The 21,005-nt window shown below is 46.8% G+C and overlaps 2 protein-coding genes and 1 long non-coding RNA gene across 5 annotated transcripts in view; 2 read left to right on the forward strand and 1 right to left on the reverse strand.

The window, feature by feature from the left end:
• The first annotated feature begins 16 nt into the window (after window positions 1-16).
• Window positions 17-9,762, forward strand: LOC109396592 (uncharacterized). The gene is made up of 4 exons (XR_002126868.1): window positions 17-48; window positions 1,962-2,161; window positions 8,913-9,112; window positions 9,688-9,762. It is a non-coding gene; the product is annotated as an uncharacterized LOC109396592 (long non-coding RNA).
• Window positions 9,763-10,927: 1,165 nt separating this feature from the next.
• Window positions 10,928-14,929, forward strand: LOC109396590 (tubulin beta-2B chain-like). The gene is made up of 4 exons (XM_019668501.1): window positions 10,928-11,090; window positions 12,390-12,498; window positions 12,847-12,957; window positions 13,672-14,929. Exons 1-4 carry the CDS (start codon window positions 11,034-11,036, stop codon window positions 14,730-14,732), a joined length of 1,338 nt encoding a protein of 445 aa, XP_019524046.1. The 5' UTR covers window positions 10,928-11,033; the 3' UTR covers window positions 14,733-14,929.
• Window positions 14,930-15,328: 399 nt separating this feature from the next.
• The window catches only part of BPHL (biphenyl hydrolase like), a 33,752-nt gene continuing 28,075 nt past the window's right edge, over window positions 15,329-21,005 (reverse strand). For all 3 annotated transcript variants that reach the window (XM_019668502.1, XM_019668503.1, XM_019668505.1), the window contains exon 7: window positions 15,329-15,712. In XM_019668502.1, the coding sequence (XP_019524047.1) occupies window positions 15,625-15,712 (88 nt within the window). In that variant the 3' untranslated portion in view covers window positions 15,329-15,624. The remainder of the gene's footprint in view (window positions 15,713-21,005) is intronic.

The following is a 21,005-nucleotide window of genomic DNA, read 5'->3' on the forward strand; positions in this document are numbered from 1 at the left end:
GGTCTGGACCATTCGGCCAGATCTTCAGGCCCGACAACTTCGTGTTCGGTATGTAGTCATGATCAGTGGGGACTGGCTCAATGAGTCTTCTTCCTGAACACTGTGGAAAACAGAGTGTTTTTTTTTTTAAAGATTTTTATTGGGGAATTGGGGGATGGGGAACAAACAAGTTGCTGTCCTTTTGTTCTTCAGTCTAGTTGCGGAGGACGTTGCTTCACTGGCCCAAGTTGGCACCATCATTGCGCTCTTCCCGGGCGAGGCAGATCAGTCGCTAGCTTCTGGAGAGCCGCTCATGCTGGCTACTGGCTGCTGGCTACACATAGTAGCCCATGGCAACCCACTGCCACAGGGGCTGTAGCCTACGCGGTTGCCAGTGACTCACAGCAGCTCAGCTCCAGGTTGAGCTGTTGTTCAGCATCTTAGCTGTGGAGGGCAGTGTCACTGGCCCTCATATGTGGAATCCAAACTGGGGCTCTCTGGCGTACCAAGCCAGCTCTTAACCAACACGCCATTCGGCTGGCCCAAAACAGAGTTCTTAATGTTGAATGCCAAGGTGAACACTGCGTGACCACAGACAGCCCTGAGTCCTGATCTAACTCCACCTAGTCCACAGGCAGTAATTCTACGGACAGCTCGAAGGTCAGTGTCAGCCTGCAGAGGGCTGCTATAGCCCTCCTACTACAGAGCAGCCTGTGAAGGGTAAAGAATAAAGACAAGGAAAAAGCTTCAAACAGGAGTTAATAGGCTACTGGTAATTTCAGAGGACCAGTGACAACAAGTAACCACTTCAAGAAGCAAAGGCCAAAGGCACAGGTTATGACCGGAAGTGAGACAGCTGCTTAGAGCCCGTGTTCTCTTCTGATCTCACTGTGCCCTTGCCCTTGCCTGTCAGTTGCACATACTGTAAGTATTGGGTTGTCGGAAAAGGCATGACGTATTTTTTTTCTATGTTTTTCGTTGAAAAAATGTGTCATGACTTTTCCAACAACCCAATATATGAATACTGAATGCAGATCTGTGCACACTGGCCGTGAGCATGGTGCCCTTTCCCCAGTACAGGCCCTGACAGTGTCTGAGCTCTTCCAGTAGATAAAATGTCCTTACCTATACCCCCAAATGCTAGCAGCAGAAGGACAGGAAGGGAAAAATGGTTCTTAGCAGCTCCACAAAGAACCAGGACAGCTTTGTAGGAGTCACCAGTATGATGTGGCTGCTCAGAAGCTGCCATGGTCAGAACTGCATTCATTATAGCTCTTAATTAAAAACAACCCTACTGTGGGTGAAAAGGGGAAAGGATTGAAATATACAAATTGCCAGTCATAAAAACAGTCATGCGGATGTACAGTCATTAGGGAATATAGTCAATAATATTATAATAACTATGTATGGTGTCAGATAGTTACTAAACTTATAAGGGTGATCTTTTTGTTAGTTTTATAAGTGTCTAATCACTATGATCTCTATGTTGTCACTTGAAACTAATATAATATTATATGTCAACAGTAATTGAAAAGTTTTTTTAAAGAAAAAGGAGAAAAGAAAAGTATAACTCGATTAGTTCTGAATCCCGTGCCTCCCTAGATTATGAAGGACTCAAATCCTGTTTCATTGGGTGGAGGTGGGAAACCCAGGAAGGGACAGGAAATGTTTAGCTGGTACAGGTATCTGAAAAGTATGGAGAAGACAGGCATCATCAGCTGAGGAGCCAAACCAGGACCAAGAGCTAAATGGCATGGGTCAATAGATGTGGAAAAACTTTCTAATGAACGTCTTTGTGGCGGACACTGTTGGTACCTGCCTATGTTCCTTTGATACTCACTCTTCCCAGACTCCCTACTGCATGTCCTACCTGTATCATCGCTTTGCAAGGAGAACCCATTCAAGGACAGGCTGAAGGCTGATAGTCCAGCTTCCTAACTTTCAGGGGGACTCTGAGTGACGGTCCACCTCATCTCTTACAGACCCACCAGCATGGAGCCCTGTGCCCTCAGAAGTAATCTGCTCACAGATGCAGCCTGCTGGCTTCCTTCCCTCTCTCAGCTCAGTTCCTTACTCCTCTCCTGCTGCTTCTTGAGATCAGCTGGCTAAAAAACTTCCACTCAATCCTTGTCTCAGGTCTGCTTCTGGAGTCCGACCTAGGACACTCACCAAAGAGGAGACGGTATAGTAGTTTTCTATTGTTGTGTAACAAGTTACCACAAATTCAGTGGCTTAAAACATCACAATCACCTAACAGTGTCCGTGGTCAAGAGTCTGGTGTGATGGGTTCTCTGCTCAGGGCCTCACAAGGCTGACCACGCTGAGCTGCTCCATCTGGAGTACAGGGCCCTCTTCCATGCCTCTCAGGCAGTTGGCAGAATCCAGCTCTCTGCAGTCGCAGGTCTGCGGTCCCTGTTTCCTTGCTGGCTGTTGACCAGACACTGTTCTCCACTCCTAGAGGCTGCCTGCCGTTACCTGCCACATGGCCCTCTGCACGAATGGCAGTTGCCCCTTCAAAGCCAGCGGGAGGGTATCTCTACTGCTTGGAAACTCTGACCTTCTCTTCTACCACTAGCTGAAGAAAATTATCTGCTTTAAAGAGGCTCATGTGATTTGGGAAGGTTCACCTGAATAATCTCCCTATTTTAAGGTCAACTGATTTGGGACTTCAATTACATCAGTAAAATCCCTTCACAGAAGCACCTCGATTAGTGTTTGATTGGATAATGGGGAAAAAGTGTGTGCACTCCAGAGCCAGTTGGCTCTTGGAGCTGTCTTAGAATTCTGCCAACCACCAACGGGCAGTTAGGGGAGCGGAAAGAACATAGTCTTTGGGACATCTTGTTTCAACATCTGACCTTGTGTTCATAGAGTAAGTGACTTTTCTACTTCCTAGTTGTATGGTGTTGGGCAAGCATTTTTCCAGAAAATGGTGGTCATCGTACTTATTTCAGAGGATTATTGTGAGCATTAAATGGAATAACTTATGTAAAGTACTTGTCATAAGATGGTGCAACTTTTTGTGCTGCCATGAGCATTCTAGTAAGAAAGTTGTTCAAGGAAGGGCTATATGACTTCTTGTCAGGAACTCTGCAAGGGGAAACCAAGACAGATTAATTCTGGAGTATTTATTAATTTTAGAATATATGATTTTCAGGTCCCTTTTGACCACAGAAGTCTATGGCTGTATGTGAATATTCTTGGAAGAGTTAATATACTTACTTATCAGAATAAGTCTTAATTGGGGGCCGGCCGAGTGGCTCAGTTGGTTAAGAGCTCACTCAAGAGTTTGAGCTCTGAGTAACAACGGTTTGATTCCTGGCCTGAGCTGAGCAGCCGCTGAGCTGCCAACAGGTGGCAGAATGGCTCAGCTTAAAAAAAAAAAAAGAAGAAGAATAAGTCTTAATTGATTAGTATTAAATTATTTCCTCGGTACAGATTTTCATAAGGGGGTGGAGCCTGTGTGCTCAAATTGGGGGAAGAGTAGGAAGAGGTGGGAAAAAGGATCAAAAAGGAAACTTAACCACCTTTACAATTTCACTTACGTTAAGTTCCGATTTAGTGAGTTAAATTTGCAACTGTAGCTACAATGGAAATTTCTGTCTTAGTCTGGCTCGTAGTAGCAACCTAAGATTTCCTGAGGCAGCCCTGCAGAGCAGAGTGGTCCCCTTCTAACTTACTGCTGACATGTGCTTCCTAGTTTTCTTGTCTTGCTTTTTCATAACTTCCTTTTAGCCCAGATCTAAGATTGGACAGCAGGTTCTGATACTGGCATTAATCTCTGGTCAGGCTTGACAGCTCATTTGTTGACTCAGCTCCTGATCTTGTTGGGCCTCTGTCCTCCCTTACTCTTCCTGCACCCAACCTATGGACAGCCTCAGCCTCTGCACAATTTTCAGCTTCATTTCTCTAGTGTCAGTATTGGCATCTCATCCAGATCCATACACCTCACTAATTACAAAACTATCCAACCTTAAAAGTCATCTGTGGGGCTGGCTGGATGGCTCAGTTGGTTAGAGCAAGAGCTCTGAGCAACAGGATGGCCGGTTTGATTCCCACATGGGCCAGTGAGCTGCGCCCACGCTGAGCTGCGGCTGAGCTGCCATCCAGCCAGATGGCTCAGCTGGCGAGAGCGCATGCCCTTAACAACAAGCTTGCTGATTCAACTCCCGCATGGAATGGTGAGCTGTGCGGTGCCCCCACCCCCCTCCCCCCTGCAACTAGATTGAAAACGGCAAAACCGCAACTGGACTTGGAGCTGAGCTTGTGCCCTCCACAACTAAGACTTAGGGACAACAACTTGACTTGGAGATGATGGGTCCCAGAAAAACACAATGTTCCCCTTCCCCAATTATCCAACACTGTTCCCTTCCCCAATTTCCCCAATAAAACCTTTAAAAAAAAAGTCATCTGTGAATTAGCACAGTTATACAAGTATTCCATGAGAACAAAAATGTGACTTTGAAACACCCAGTAATAGAAATTTCTGATTGTACATTGCTTCTCTATCCTGTAATTCACCCAAAGTCCTACCTCTCCCCTCTTCCCTCAACAATCATCCCGCAACAAAGCTGTCCTTGGCCAGTGCGCCCCCTGCTGGCCAGTGAGGGGAAATAACTGATCCAAGACCTCACCACCTCCTTGATTTTCTTCAAGGTAACTGTGCACACAACCTGCTCCTCCCTTTCCTCTTTCAACATTCACAGCTCTGTTAAACCTCTCAGATGATGCCTTCTAACATATTTGCCTCCACAGTCTTTAGTCGCTTTCTTTCTTCTAGTTATCAAATAATTAAGAGAAACAAAAGAATATTGGCAGCACGTTAGACAAGTATCAGATCATGAGCGTTCAACAAAATTTGGTATAACCATATAATAAATTTAACAAAATCAATCCACCACATATTTGAAATGATGCCTATTACTATGTTTGTACTACATGAAATAAGGCATAAATAATAATTGATCATAATAAGTTATAGTATGTATATACAAATTGAGTATTTCTGGGATTTAGTTGGAAACAAAAGCGGAAACCATGAACAATAAACAATTTGGGAGTTTCTCCAAGGACTCCTGGCTGCAAAACTGAACAGGCCCTGGGAGACTGGATTTTTCCAGAGCTTAGAATAAAAGGCACTTCGGATTTTGAGCACATTTTCCCCCTAGGTATTTTATGAGTTTGGCGGTGATTGGTTGTTGCTCCCACTGCAAAGACCATTCTTGAGAAAGCTGTGCAGATGATGTTGGTGGTGGGGTGGGGGGAGGGGGAGAGATTTCTATATTACAGGCTAAAACATTGGCAGTTTGGAATGGGTGCAGATTAAGGCATGGAACCCCTTCCAGGAGAGCAGAGCTGGGTGAGGGGCAGTGACAGAAGAGGGGAGGGCTGCAACAGCTGAACTAGGACACCCTGGGTGGCAGCTTCCCTCTCCACCCCTCCCCCCACACACACACACATACACACCAACTCGCTGTAAGTCTCTCCAAGCACGCGTTCAGCAGAAGACAGAATTATTAGGCTTTCCACAGCCTAACTGAATTTCTCACCATGGGGACGAAAATGTTGACGTCAACCTTTCCGTAATTGCTCTTTGCCCTGAAAGTGAAACAGAACAAAACTTGAGCTCTGGAACTTCTGAGAAAATGACCAGCATCTTTTCTGCGCTAGGCTTGGCCCCCATGGAAGTCAGCATGGTTGGCCCCACCAAAATTCTTTGGCAACTCGGATTTTGTCTTGAAAAGCTTGTACTCAGAAAATAGGTGGCGAGGGAGTCAGAACGTTGGAAAGTGACAGGAAGAGGCTCTCTTGGGTTCCAGGCCTCTTCCAGGAGCAGGTCCAGTCCTGAGGGTGCTCAGGCTCAGAATCATCCTCAAGGCGTGGGGACTTCCATTGACCCACAGACCCTAGGGGGTTTGGGTAAGACAAAAAGCATTCAAATGGTGCCTCACCTCAATGCTTGAGTTGTGCTGCTTGTTCATTTCTACAATAGCACTTTTCCTTGCTGTGAACAACCTCATGGATTGTAAAATGGAGGTGTGTACACAATGTTATGGGCACAAAGGAGGGAGCATCACAGAGAGAGTGACATTAGAGTTGAGCCCTGATTTATGGAGAAGAGCTCCTGGGGGGGGGGAGGGAAGGAAGGAAGGAAGGAAAGAAAGAAGGATGGGAGGAAATTATAATACCAATTATAATAGCTAAAATTTATATAACACTATGGTTCAGGTGGTATTCTAAGTGCTTTCACATATTAATTTATTCAATTTTTGTAATAACCCTAAGAGGTAGATACTATTAATATTCCCACTTTACACATGCGGCAATTGAAGGTTACTTAACCAGAGAGGTTAAGTAACTTGCCCTAGGTCACACAGCTAATAAGTGGCAGAGTCAGGATTTGCATCTACTCTGCCCAGGGTCTGTGCTCTTAACCACTCAGGGAATGTGGGTGTGGGCTGAATAGGGGGAAATTCACTCCAGTCATGTGAGCAGCCTTGGCCATGTGAAGCAGAGAGGTTGCTCAGAGAATCCAGCATGGCCCAGACACTCTAGATTATGGGGGAAATGGTAGCAGTTCAGTGAAGTCTAAATATATTTGAAAATTTGTGAGATTATGTCTGATGTAAATCATGGCATAAGAAAATGTTGTATTTTTCCATTTTTAATATCAAAGGTAAAAATAATTGAACTTATGTTAAAAAGGAACAAAAACACCTAAACAGCCCATGAAAAGATAAAAAGGTAGATAATACATCAAACATGAATAGTGAAAAAAATACATCTAGAGAAAAATGGAAGACATATTTTTGTTCTTTAGTATTTTCTAAATTTGTAATCAGAAAATATGTATGTAAAATAAATGTCCTTAGCACAATAAAATATATATGTATATGAGTGTATGTGTATATTATACTCACACACATACATTTTCAATTTTTAAAGGTCCAGATTGACAATTCTAGTAAACATAATACATACTAGGACATGAAACATTCCAGAAGGTGGCTGAAAAACATTACTATATATTTACTCCAAATTATTATTTTCTGGTGCAAAAATGTATAAACTTTGGTGGAGCTGACATTTTCAAAGTAAATTAAATTGGGGTTCAGGCTGTTTATACTTTAGGCAGCCTTTTTTAAAAGGAAGTACCTTAAATGCTTTAAGCAAAATTCCTCCATCTTCACAGAGATGTTTTATTTTATTTATTTATTTATTTATTTATTTTATTTTAAAGATTTTATTGGGCAATTGTGGGAGGGGAACAGCATTGGGGAATTGGGGAAGGAGAAAAGACAAGTTGCTGTCCTTTTATTCTTCAGTCTAGTTGTGGAGGACGTCGCTTCACTAGCCCATGTTGGTATTATTATCGCACTCTTCCCGGGTGAGGCAGTTGCTCGCCGGCCACTGGACAGCCACTCACGGGGAGCGGAGGGGGGGGGGCTCACGGCAGTTCATAGCAGCTCACAGCAGCCTCCGCTGCAGTGAGTCACCGGGGACTCACGGCATCCCAGCTCCAGGTCGAGCTGATGTTCACCATCTTAGCTGTAAAGGGCACAGCATCACTGGCTCATGTGGGATCCAAACCGGAGGCCCTGCTGCTCAGAGCTCGCACTCCCAAGCTAACTCCCAAGCCGATGAGCCACTCGGCCAGCCCTGAGATGTTTTATTAAAAGCCTGAAAAATGTATGCTCACAGTCAGAAGAGTGCAGGGCTGTTTAAATGAGATTCATGTGAAAGAGAAACTGGTGTTCTTCATTCCCTCAGCCTTTTCTGAGGGCACAGATAGGACGTGCGACTGTTCCAGAATAATTGAGACAATTTTATTGTTGGGACGGTTCTTGGATTTTCATTATTGTGCAGGGGGTCCTCAAAATTTCAGGGCCCCCGATTAAATCTATTTCAACTAGATCACGTCTATCATTTTAGAGATGGCATCGATTAACAGTAATTATCACCACGATAACACCACATGCTCAGAGGGCACTTTCACGAGAACCCTCTCGCTGAAGGCAGGGGAGGACGAAGGGCAGGCAGGGAACAGGGTAAGGTCCTGAGTCCTTTTGCAACTGCTGAGCCTTCTGCCAGGAGTCATACTTTCCCTTCCCAGTCTGCATTCTGTCATCATCACCCCAAAATGCCTTCTGGGTAAGGGTGGCTCAAACATTGTTGGTGACATCAGTTCCAAAGCGGGAAATGACATGTGGCAGGAGAATGTTGGCTCCCTTCCCTATCACCCTGCCCAACAAAGAGAAATGGAGGAAAGGAGAGTGGGGGGGACCACCTTCCCCCCAAAGCTCATCAGAAGCCTATCCCAGGGAAGGAGAGGATCAGCTGGCCTCATTTCCTCCTGCTATTACCTGCATGGGTACAGATAACAGCACTGCTGGATGATGACCTGGTGGCTGGAATGCCCACATGGTGGAGGAAGACAGAGCTCACAGTCTCAGATGAGTCACTGTAGGTGGGGCAGGTATTATTTAAAAATCTGCCTGTGTGCGTCTCTGATTATACACTAACAGACATCAGGGGTGGGTGCTGGGGGAGGAGCAGGCAAACGAGTAAACAGGTTGGGGTGTGTATTGGGTGGCAGGAGGAGGCTGCCTTGGGAAGAACATTTGCTGCCAGTAGTCCACAGAGCAGGTGGTCCTCAGGTGGCTGGGCGGCGGCAATAAATGCTGTCACTTACTTATTGACTGCACATATACTCAAGGTCCAGTTCACAGACACTGTCTCTTCATGATGGAATAAAGACAGAGTTCCATATTTCAGATATGGTAACAGAAGCTCTGAGAAGTTAGGTGACTTACTTCCATGACTAACCAGGATGCAGCAGAGTGGGCATACTCTATGAGGGTGATCTCACCCTCCAAAGGTAGGGAAATGCCCACCTGTTAGAGTCCCCATGTCCCCAATGTCATCCCTTCCAGGTCTCATCCTCTGCTCCTTTTTGGCCCCAAATTCCCACTGTGAACGAAACATCAAAGGCTAAGAGGCAATTATCTCCAGAATATCTCCGTGGAACTGTGTAATCAGAGAACTCACCCCGGAGCAGGACCATTCTATGGAGAGGTTCTGGAAGACTCCAGCTGACCATGAAGAGCCCAAGATATGGGAGCTGTTCATAAAGGTGGGGAGCAGGTGGAGGCCTAGGCCTAGGAACCTGGGAACAGCACCAGTGGGGATGGGCTGTACAGGGGGCCCCAGCTGCGTGGGGAGGAGAGAGAAGAGGAGAAAGTCTAGGAAAGTCATCCTACCCTGAAAGGAGGCCCCAGGTGCCAGCTTGCATGCTGGGGGGACCCCAAAGGGCCAGCTTCCTAAAGCAGGGGTGATAAAGCCATGATTTTGCCCTTCTACCTCTGATATATGCCCACTATTAACATGACAAATAAGCTTAGTATTTATGATAGCATCACTTTGAGTTTTATGGGGCATTTCTGCTCCTTAAACTTGACCCGATTTCATATAGCGCTTGTCATTTCCTATTCACAAAGCTGGCCACGGGTGACCTATAATTATCATCATTTTATAGCTGGAGAAACTGGCCCCAGAGAGGAAAAGGAGGATGTGCTGGGAAACAAAAAAGTAGTCCCGGGTGCTTGCTCACCTAGCCCACTGTTAAGATCATCTTGGAGAAGAATTAAGTTTGAATCTTACCTCACCCTGACCAAGCCTTTAAAACTCACCTGGGCTTTCTCGTTGCAGGTGCAAGATCCAGGTGCTTGCACTCACTAGCTTTGTGGCCAACCCTTTCAGCCTCCTTTCCGAGCTGTGAATTGGGACAGTAATAATGTTTGCTCTAGACCAGTGCTGTTCAATAGGTAATTTAAAATTTTCTAGCAGTCACCACTAGTCTAGAAGACATTTTAAAAGTTAACAGAAACGAGTGAAATTAATCTCAAAAATATACCCAAGATATTATTTTGACATGTAATCAATTTACAAACTCAGTAATGGAATAAATAATTCTCATTCCTTATTGAATCCATGGAATCCTCTGAGTATTTCACACTTAAGGCAGATCTCAATTCAGACTACTACCCACATTGTCAGCTGTTCCATAGTCACATGTGACGGGTGGCGACGGAACTGGACTGCCCAGCTCTATAAGGTTGCTGTGAGGATTAGTTGACATAATGTGTCTAAGACACACGCATTTTGGCTGACGCGTGGCTATTATATTCATATTCATCGCCCCTCCCTGACACACACGCACGCAGAATTTTCCACATTTAAGTGGCTTATAGGGACCCAAGACCCAAAGCAGATGTGAGACAAATCCAGCACCGAGTCCCTTTTCCTAGCCCCTCCCAAACGGACCATCTTCCTTACATGTAGAAGCGAAAAGTCGACCCCCTCGCCAGCCTCGCTTTCCCTGAAGTAAGCTACCTGCCATCAATTCTCTTCGGGGAACACCCCACTCCCCATCTGCAGCCCCTCCCGATGTTCATACTCGGCTCTAATTCCCATCCGGAATAGAAAGAGAGCGAAGCTGGAAATCCAGGACCCTCACCAGGATGCTTGAAACCTTAGCGAACAGCTGTAGTAGACCCCACTGAAAATTCTGGGCTCCCTACTCCAAAAGGACGCTCGATGCCTCTCGCCCTCCCCCGGGAGGCGAGGACCCTGTTTGGAAGCAGCCTCTCCCCTGGTCCCTGGACCCCAGGTCTCCAGCCCCCTTTGGGGATCAAGAGTGGACGCGGTGGGGTGGGGATGCGACATTCCTGTGCAGGATCCCGCAGCTGGCTTGGGTCGGAGGCCGCGGGATGCCGGGGCTGGGCGCCCTCCGTGGTCCCAGCGGGCGCGGCGACCGGTCGAAGCGCCCCCGCACCTCGCACCGCGCCCCGGCTCCCTCTCGCGGTGCCGCAGTCCCGGGCGCACCGCCCCCCTCAGCTCCGCCCGCCATTACGTCACCGCGAGCCCGGCGGGTCAGTTCATATAAAAAGCGGAGCCGATGGGCGGCGACAAGTCTCAGAGCTCCGAAGTGTGCCGGTTCGCGCCGCGCGCACAGTTTCGAGGGACAGCGCCTCCACCGCTCTGCAGCCGGCACCATGCGCGAGATAGTGCACATCCAAGCGGGCCAGTGCGGCAACCAGATCGGCGCCAAGGTGGGCGCGCCCGGGGAAGGCGCCGGGAGGGGGCGGCGAGCCCCTAAAGTGTGGGCCGGGTCCGGGGTGGGCGCAGCGGGTCCCAAGGGTGCGGGCCAGGACCGGGGGTAAGCGACGGCGGCGGCGGCGGCCCGCCTGCTTGGCTGGCGCATTCTCTGCGCGGCAGCCGGGCGGGGCCCAGAAACCCACACAACCTTCCACGATAAGCGCAGCGACGCAGCTGAATGTGCCTTTAATCAGGTCCTTTGAAAGTTCGTAGGGAACCAGCCCTTCTGCGGTATGTAGTGGGCATTTCTCTGGGTGTATTAGCCCATGAAATTTGGATAGAATCTGCGGTCATATTAATACAGTGGCCTCACGTAGAATTTAACTTGGATATTTTTGTCAATAGTTTGAATGAACAAAATGCAGTGTCACGGAGGTGACAGATGTTACAGAGACTAATCTACTTCCTTGGGCTACAAAACAAGGATGTTAGATAATTTCTAATACGAGCACCATCCCGACATGACATATAATGCCAGTCTGGCTTCCTGTCTGCCAGGCGGCAGGTGATGGCATTGGGGCTGCAATTACCGACAGCAGTGGGAGAAGCAGGAGCGGGCATGGTGCATGAGTGTGGGCGGGCATCCGAACAAGGACGTGGTCTCTGTTGGAACCGCCATATTGCCCACCCCAACCTCCCCACCCCCTTTCCTGCTGCAAATTCACAATGGAGTCTGCGCCCTCACCAAGGCCAGCTCCATTCACTGCCCCAGTTGTGCTCCCAGGCTCCTGCGGGCCCTTACCCCTCACCGTCCCCTGCTGTGCTCAGTGGCCAGGGGCCAGGATGGATGTCAGTGGCATAAAACTGCGCTGCTTGGAGGGCTGGGTGGGGTGTGTGCCAGATGACACTGATTCCTAAGGCAGCCACAGGGGGAGAGCCTCAGTCCTGCCAGGACCCATCCATCAGCTGGGATGCTGCAACATCAGCCCTGCCTGGGGGTGACAGCCTCCCCAACATCCATGGCTTCCCCAGAAGGAGATGTGCTGTGGCCACCTTTCTCCCTCAGTGCCCCTCCCCGCTTTTCAGTCCTGTTGCTGTAATATGGCTGCTGCTCTGCGGATTTCCAAGCCCCTCAGCAGCAGCTGCTGGAGGAATAGAGACGCACAGCTATCTGGTCTGTCTAGCACTCCTTAGCTGTCTGACCACAATGGCCACTCTTCCAAGGACACGAGAGGAAGAAGAGGGCCATCCTTCCTGATATTCAGGATGCTAGGCCATCGTGTGATTTCTTTTTTTTTTTTTTTAATTTCCAGTTTTGGGAGGTCATCAGTGATGAGCATGGGATCGACCCCACTGGCAGTTACCATGGAGACAGTGATTTGCAGCTGGAGAGAATCAATGTGTACTACAATGAAGCTGCTGGTAATTATTTGCATGTGGTTTGCTTTCCAATCAGCCTTGCTTTCCATACTGTGGCAGATGCAATGTACTAGAAACATGCAAATGATAAAGAAATGCTTCTTGCATTCATTTTAAATGTCAACTGCTAAAAAAATACACTTTATGGTTCCTCAGGACTCCTGCATGTTCGCCATGACTAAGCATGTTCATTATCTCCTTTTTAAAGCAGAAAAGCTCCCCAATTCTCATACTTGAGTCTCGCGTGCTGGAATTTTCTCTAATGAATTCTGCTGTGAAAGGTGCATAGAGTACTACCCCGTCTGCTTCCTTTGCCAACCACAAGCCTAAGTCCAGATCTGTTTCCTGCAGGTAACAAATACGTACCTCGGGCCATCCTCGTGGATCTGGAACCAGGCACAATGGACTCAGTCAGGTCTGGACCATTCGGCCAGATCTTCAGGCCCGACAACTTCGTGTTCGGTATGTAGTCATGATCAGTGGGGACTGGCTCAATGAGTCTTCTTCCTCAACACTGTGGAACACAGAGTTCTTAATGTTGAATGGTGAACACTGTGTGACCACAGACAGCCCTGAGTCCTGATCTAACTCCGCCTAGTCCACAGGCAGTAATTCTCTGGACATCTTGAAGGACAGTGTCAGCCTGCAGAGGGCTGCTATAGTCCTCCTACTACAGAGCAGCCTGTGAAGGGTAAAGAATAAAGGCAAGGAAAAAGCTTCAAACAGGAGTTAATAGGCTACTGGTAATTTCAGAGGACCACTGACAACAAGTAACCACTTCAAGAAGCAAAGGCCAAAGGCACAGGTTATGACTGGAAGTGAGACAGCTGCTTAGAGCCTGTGTTCTCTTCTGATCTCACTGTGCCTTTGCCCTTGCCTATAAATTGGATCTAATTTAAGTATTTACAGAATGTTCTCTGTTCTTAATTTTAAAAGCACTTGGGATTTCTTAAGCCATCTTTTTGTTCAATTAATAACCTCATTTGAACTAAACTTGCTTTTTTTATTGTGATCTTGTGTTTTTTTGAGTGTCACTGATATAGAAAATTTTTCTGTAGGTAGGAAAAGGAACTAAAAGAGTAGAATCTGCAACTCCAAGATTGGTTCAGAGTCAGAATGACACAATTTGGAATTCCTTATGCTTTGGTGTCTAATATTCTTTTTTCCATCCTGCAGGCCAGAGCGGGGCGGGGAACAACTGGGCAAAGGGCCACTACACAGAGGGAGCTGAATTGGTGGACTCAGTCCTGGACGTGGTGAGGAAGGAATCAGAGAGCTGTGACTGTCTGCAGGGCTTCCAGCTGACCCACTCGCTGGGGGGCGGCACGGGGTCCGGGATGGGCACGCTGCTCATCAGCAAGATCCGGGAAGAGTATCCCGACCGCATCATGAACACCTTCAGTGTGATGCCCTCGCCCAAGGTGTCCGACACAGTGGTCGAGCCCTACAACGCCACCCTCTCCGTCCACCAGCTGGTAGAAAACACAGACGAAACCTATTGCATCGACAACGAGGCGCTGTACGACATCTGCTTTCGCACCCTGAAACTGACCACCCCCACGTACGGAGACCTCAACCACCTGGTGTCGGCCACCATGAGCGGGGTCACCACCTGCCTGCGCTTCCCGGGCCAGCTGAACGCAGACCTGCGCAAGCTGGCCGTGAACATGGTGCCGTTCCCGCGCCTGCACTTCTTCATGCCCGGCTTCGCGCCCCTGACCAGCCGGGGCAGCCAGCAGTACCGCGCCCTGACGGTGCCCGAGCTCACGCAGCAGATGTTCGACTCCAAGAACATGATGGCCGCCTGCGACCCCCGCCACGGCCGCTACCTGACGGTGGCCGCCATCTTCCGGGGCCGCATGTCCATGAAGGAGGTGGACGAGCAGATGCTCAACGTGCAGAACAAGAACAGCAGCTACTTCGTGGAGTGGATCCCCAACAACGTGAAGACGGCCGTGTGCGACATCCCGCCGCGCGGCCTGAAGATGGCGGCCACCTTCATCGGCAACAGCACCGCCATCCAGGAGCTGTTCAAGCGCATCTCGGAGCAGTTCACGGCCATGTTCCGGCGCAAGGCCTTCCTGCACTGGTACACGGGCGAGGGCATGGACGAGATGGAGTTCACCGAGGCGGAGAGCAACATGAACGACCTGGTGTCTGAGTACCAGCAGTACCAGGACGCCACTGCCGACGAGCAGGGCGAGTTCGAGGAGGAGGAAGGCGAGGACGAGGCTTAAGAACTTTTCACATACATAGTGCATCCTTAGTGAACTTCTGTTGTCCTCAATCAAGCATGGTCTTTCTATTTGTATACTATGGTGCTCAGTTTTGCCTCTGTCAGAAATTCACACCATTGATGTAGTAGTGTGGAACTCCTCTAAAAATTACAGTATTGTCTAAGATATCTATATTAATTAAAAAGCATGTGTCCAAATCCTTGTGGTCTCTTTATTATTCCACTGAATACTTCCTGAATATCTTTCTGGGTTTAGAAATTTTTAACAGAATTTCTAAATGTTTTAATTAATACCCTTTCTGCTATTTTAGTAATGAGACATAAACAGACATACTTTTTTCATCTTCACTGCCCCAAAGTATTAGTAAAGGAATCCAGTAAACATAAGAGAGTAAGGATTTGAGGATAAAGCAAACTTCCTTCCCTTTGCTGTAGTTAGAGCAACCCTGTGAAAATGTAGACTTGAGGACCTTCTATTTCTTTACTTTCATTGAATGTGATAAATACAAATAAAAAGACCAGTGAATGCTGTACCTCTCAGGTAAAAGATGTATCATAAATTCAAAGTGCCTTGAAACAGCAGTCATGAACGCTACAAATGCTTCATCTAAGATTTATTTGCAAGTAAAGGAAATCATGATAGGAATTTACTTTTTAAGAAATGGTAGAAATTCACAGCTTAATGTTAAAAAATAAGATTTAATTTTCTTAGCTATTAAAGCTAGAGAATGTTTTTAATATGTCATCATTCATATTGGATTATCAGCAGTTACATGGAGGAGTAGAAAGCCTGGAAGGCAGGTGACCAGAGGTGCGACACGGGTGGATTTCAAAGACAACAGGCTAAAGCCCCCACGCTCAAGAATCACCAGGTCATGTTCTCAGAGACATTTTCATTGTAAAAAGTCTTCTGCTAATTTGTTGAATTCATTTGCAAAACGTAAATGCAGGTTGTGCTTGCCTTCTGGCATCAGATGCAACCTAAAAAGAAAAAGTTTATGATTAATGGCATGCCATTAAAACCTCTTACTCTCCCTAACATTTCATGAAAATCTCAAGGGAAAGAAAACCTGCCACTTTTTTTTCTTTTTCATGACTGTTATTGGGGAGAAAATATAAGGTACATAGTATAAACTTTCTGTGAATATAGACTTGAGTGAAAGCCTCCTGGAGTTGACTGAGTACCCTGGAGGTTGATTTGATAGTAACAGAGCACACACATTGTATCTGGAATTGTATCATGTAACAAATGGTTTGTTTAAGTATAAACCTGATTGATAGTGGGGGATATGATTTGGTGGTTACCTAAAAAAAAAGAAAAAACATTTTAACAAGGTTGATTTTAAGAGGTTGGAAGGATGATACAATACAAACAGTCCAGAATCCATTGATTGGAACAGGTGAGCTTCTTGGGGCATCTATGTAGTGGGAAAACACAAATCAATTCAGCTACCATTGGCCTGTTGTTCAAGGTTCCAAATCACCATTATTTTTGGAGGATTGAAAAACTCTAAATAGAAGCCACTAGACAAGGGCAAGTAAGTGTTCTTTAGGACTGTGTGGACGGCAGGAGCCTGCACCAGCAACCCTTTGCTCTGCAGCTATCACTACATGTCTTCTGTGGCAAACTTCACTGTCCAAGTAAGGCTGCTTCCTCTCAATAGGGTTTTGGTCCAATGTGACTGGTTTGCAATTTATTCAGTAAAGGCAGCTTTCTCTGAGTTCTGCACTTTATTTACTGGCTATAAAAGTGCAGAAATAAAAGTTTTAAACAAAGCTTCTAGGACATAAGTGCAAGTTTGAGCTGTTTTGTCCACAAAGACAAGACATTAAAAGGACTATATGGGGGGGTGGGGGGGGGGACCGGTTAGCTCAGTTGGTTACAGCGTGGTGCTAATAACACCAAGGTTGCCAGTTTGATCCCCACATGGGCCACTGTGAGCTGCGCCCTCCAAAAAAAAAGGACTATATTGGGGCAAAATGCCAGTCACCACATTGACTAATTCTCTGATCTTTCACCACCTGGGGGTTGAGAGCTCTGAGGACTTCGGTGAGCAGTAAGGAGAACTTGTGGGGAAAGGGAGCTAGGGAACAGAGCTGTCCTTGGATGATGTCAGACCTCTTGCAACTCAAGCACATGGTCTAGGGGTGCTGAGATAATCAAGATAATCTACTTGAAAGGAGGATATATTATTGGCATCTTTCTGAAGCTCTTGGGAAAGTTAATAATGCCATTTATAGTAATGCGAATATTCCAAATTCAATTTTAATGCTATTCAGAAAAGAAGGGCAAGCTGTACCAACCCCAAAGATGGGATCCCAGTTGCCCTACACAAGGAACAGGGCTTGTGGGATGCTCAAGGCCTGTTTTTAGGAGACAGAACCAACTGCCAAGGATGCTGAAAGGTCACAGAAGGGTAGGCACACCTAGGCAAAACTGCGTGCTCTGATATGCACTAAGCTGGATTTGGAAGCAGAGACCCCAATCTGCCCACCTTGCAAGTCCTCCTTTGTGGATAGTCACGCTGGTTATCATGTGCCCCACCCCATTTCTACGATTGGTTCAGACTCCCAATAAGGAAGGAGAAACACCAGCTGACAATCCCTTGTTTTTTAGCTTCAGTGTTGACTGCATTCTTCCTATAGTAATCTCTAGGTCTGAGGGAAATAAAAACAAGGCCTCCTTCATTTAAAACATGGGAGACCTGTTCTGAGGCATCTACATTCAGAACTGCACTGAATTATGATGGATGGACAGATGGATGAGGGTATGAAGAAAATGGCTCTTCTCCTTGATACATTTTGAGGGTCATTTGAAGGTCACTAAAAGCCGACTGTGTATTAGTCTTTGAGAACACAACCACACTAGATTATACAGCTGTCAAAGTAATGTAGCAATTCTATAGCTGACCTAGAATCCCACCCAAGTAACAAGGATCTAATCGCAAGCCCCATGGAGAGTGGTTTTCAAACATCACATTTCCCAGGAACATTAGTAGGAAATCCCCCCACTGCCAAACACATGGGTTCAACTAGGAATGAAGGGGCCTCCGAGAAGGTAAATGCAAGTTCCTTTTTGCCAGCGCAGGCTCCTCTTTGCATCTGGCACCTTTAGAACAAGAGATGTGACGCTAGATCTTTTGAGAAATTAAAAAGTCTGAACTCACAGTATAAATTCAGTGGTCACTTTACTTGTGCTTGATACAGTCCTTCTAGTATCTCACTGCCTATGGGCAAGGTAGCAAAGGAGAAATGATGTCACCTTCTTTTCTTCAGTGTAACCTCCAGCTTTGAAATTAAGCTCTGAGAACGACAGATAGGATAAGTAATGTGCTGTAGCATTTTTTTCTCCTCTTTGGATGTGACTGAACTCTAAATTATTGACGAACCCATGAAGTTGCCAGTAAGTCTGTGAGTATTTTCATTTTAATTGAAAACCAAAGTAGGCTGCTGGTTCTTTGTACCAGCATCTCTTCCATTATGAAAAATGGACAGCAATGTGGCTAACAGGGACATTGTCACTTTCAGGCAATCCTATCAAGGCCATCCAAACCTGGTTGCCAACAACAGCCCCATTTTATTCTTTATCGTCTGCTCTTCTAGAAAGGCCCATCTAAGAAAGAGGTGATGATGGGTAGGCCACAATCTCCTTCCAGTGGCCAGGGTAGGGGTAGAGGACATGATGGGCAGGCTGTCCCCCCTCAGCCCAAGAGATGATCAGGCATTTGGTAAGGTGGTGGTGGGGGAGCAGACCCTTTACTGAGAAGTTCCTTTTCTCAAATGGAACCATGCCTTAAGCATTAGAAAGAAACAAAACTGCCTCAGAGGCTGCTTTTCCAGTAATGCTACAGCTTGGAGTGGACTCCCTGGCTGTCAGGGCCTGCTGGATCGGTGCTTTCAAGTGGTGTGTAGAGAAGAAATTCTTGCTAAACCTGCTGGGACTACAAGGACCTAGTCGAGGCCTTCTGACTGGACTGGAAACTTTCTTCTGGTCACAGCTGAATATAAGTGGAAGTGATATCACAGGGTTAAAGGCACGGGCTTTACGGAGTCAAGACATGTCCAATCTAACCAGCATGAGATCTATGCTAAGTTATATCACCTCCCTAAGCTACAGTTTCTCATCTGCAAAGTGGGGATAGTAATAGTATGTACCCCACAGGAAGGTTCTGAAGATAAAATGAGATAACACATGTAAGGCACACGGCACAGGGTCACTGGGAAGACAGTTAACAGTTAATAAACATTTGCTATTATTCTATTATTCTGTTTATATTGCACTTTACAACGTACAAAGTCCTTATAAAGATTCTAATTATGTACAGCATATTAATGAAATTATGTGATTGAGAGCACAACTTATTTACATTTAGTGGCTAACACAATCAACTCCAATCGGCAGATTCTTACCTCAAGAGAGATTTTACAAAATGTCATGGGTAAGATTTGTCTAGAAAGGATGCAACCCCACTCCCTCTGAAATACAAAGGACTCAGCTTCGTAAGGACTAGGCTAATCCTGTAGCCCAGCCAGAGTGAGTCTTGGGCTGACTGCTTTCCCTTCAACTGCAGCAGCAAGCAGGCAGAGTGAGGAACTAGCAGCAGCACCTGGGAGGCTGAGGGGGTGGGAGAGGCACGGCATACCCCCCAGGCTGGAGGTGGTCTAGAAGTGGAAACTGAGGCAGCCGTCCAACTTTCAGTGTCTACCTACTCCCAGAAACCTGGCTCACTTGACAACAGAGCTGGAAATGAACCTTTGTCAACAGCATGGAATCTTTTTTACCTAGGCCAATTCACTTCACTCCTGCTAGTGGTGTGGCTCCTGCTGGCCTGCTTGGAGGCTGGGGCTCTTACCACAGGTGGCCAGGCCTGAAGAGCCCAGAAGCTACAGAGACACCTTTCCTCCCTTCTGTGATTCAGACAGAGGACAGCATCTAGCCCACTACCTAGGTAGCCCAGGCAGCCGGCTTGCACACCTTCCCACGAACCCACCATAAGGCCACGACCTCTGCAGAGAGCAGCACATGCCCATCACCGTCCCCCATTGTGATGGTTGGTTTAATGTGTCAACTTGACTGGTTGCCCAGATATTTGGTCAAACATCATTCTGGGTATTTCTGTGAGGGTTTTTGGTTGAGACTGACATTCGAATCAGCAGGCTTGAGTAAAGCAGATTGCCCTCCCCTGTGCAGGTGGGCCATGTTCAATCAGAAACATATCATTATGGGCTGAACTGCACCCCCCCCCCCCCAAAATGTGTATGTTGAAATCCTAACCCCCAGTACCTCAGAGTGTGACCTTATTTGATATAGGTTTTTAAGGAGGTGATTAAGTTAAAATGAGGTCATTAGGGTGGGCCCTAATGCAATATGACTGGTGTCCTTATGAGAAGAGGAGGTTAGGACACAGATGCACAGAGAGGAAAGGCCATGTGAGGACACAGGGAGAAGGCGGCCATCTATAAGCCAAGGAGAGAGGCCTCAGGAGAAACCAACACCTTGATTTCAGACTTCCAGCTTTCAGTTAATATAGTTCTATTATTTAAGTCACCCAGTCTGTGGTGTTTGTTATAGCAGCCCTCGCAGATTAATACACACAGCTAAGGACACATATGGCCCAACAAGCTGTGTAGTCATATCCTCTTCTGAGACGGCTGAGCCTCGCTGCCTCCCAGGCCCCATCCACCGCAACCTCAAAGAGTCTGCTGGGTGCCAACCTCTGCTCAATGCAGAGTCTCTGAAAATGAGTTGGGGATGGCCTCACGGGTAATGCATGTCTGGTAACAGGAGACACCCAAGCAGAGGCTGACTGGCTAGACAGATGGTGAGTGACATCAGTGCTTTTTAGTCTAAGAGGGAGGGCTGGACCCACAGGAGATGCACAGGGGCTGGGTCAGGACAAGGAGAATCAAAGGGGCAGGGTCTGCTCCCCATCACTGTTGTAATCACAGCAGCTCTTATTTTGTTTATATCTGCGACTTCTACATAAGAATTTGTTAGGAGGAAGGGTTCAACTGCCTAAAAACAAATTTTAAAACCAGTGAACTTGAATGATCTCTGAAGCCTCTTTGCTTCCAACAGATTCTGTCTTTCTTCTCCCACAAAGAAAGAAAAGAGACAAATCCACATGAGCAGGAAGCATGCCTGCTACACAACCCCACCCTTCATTAGCCTCCTTCTGAGGAGGCTAATGATATCTATCTGTTGGTAAAATCTTTGAAGGGATAGACTGTGTCTTTAGTTATAAATGTATCTGGAAGGTAATGAAACACCAAG

The sequence above is a fragment of the Hipposideros armiger genome, unplaced genomic scaffold (genome assembly GCF_001890085.2).
Source record: "Hipposideros armiger isolate ML-2016 unplaced genomic scaffold, ASM189008v1 scaffold_529, whole genome shotgun sequence".
NCBI lineage: Eukaryota > Metazoa > Chordata > Mammalia > Chiroptera > Hipposideridae > Hipposideros > Hipposideros armiger.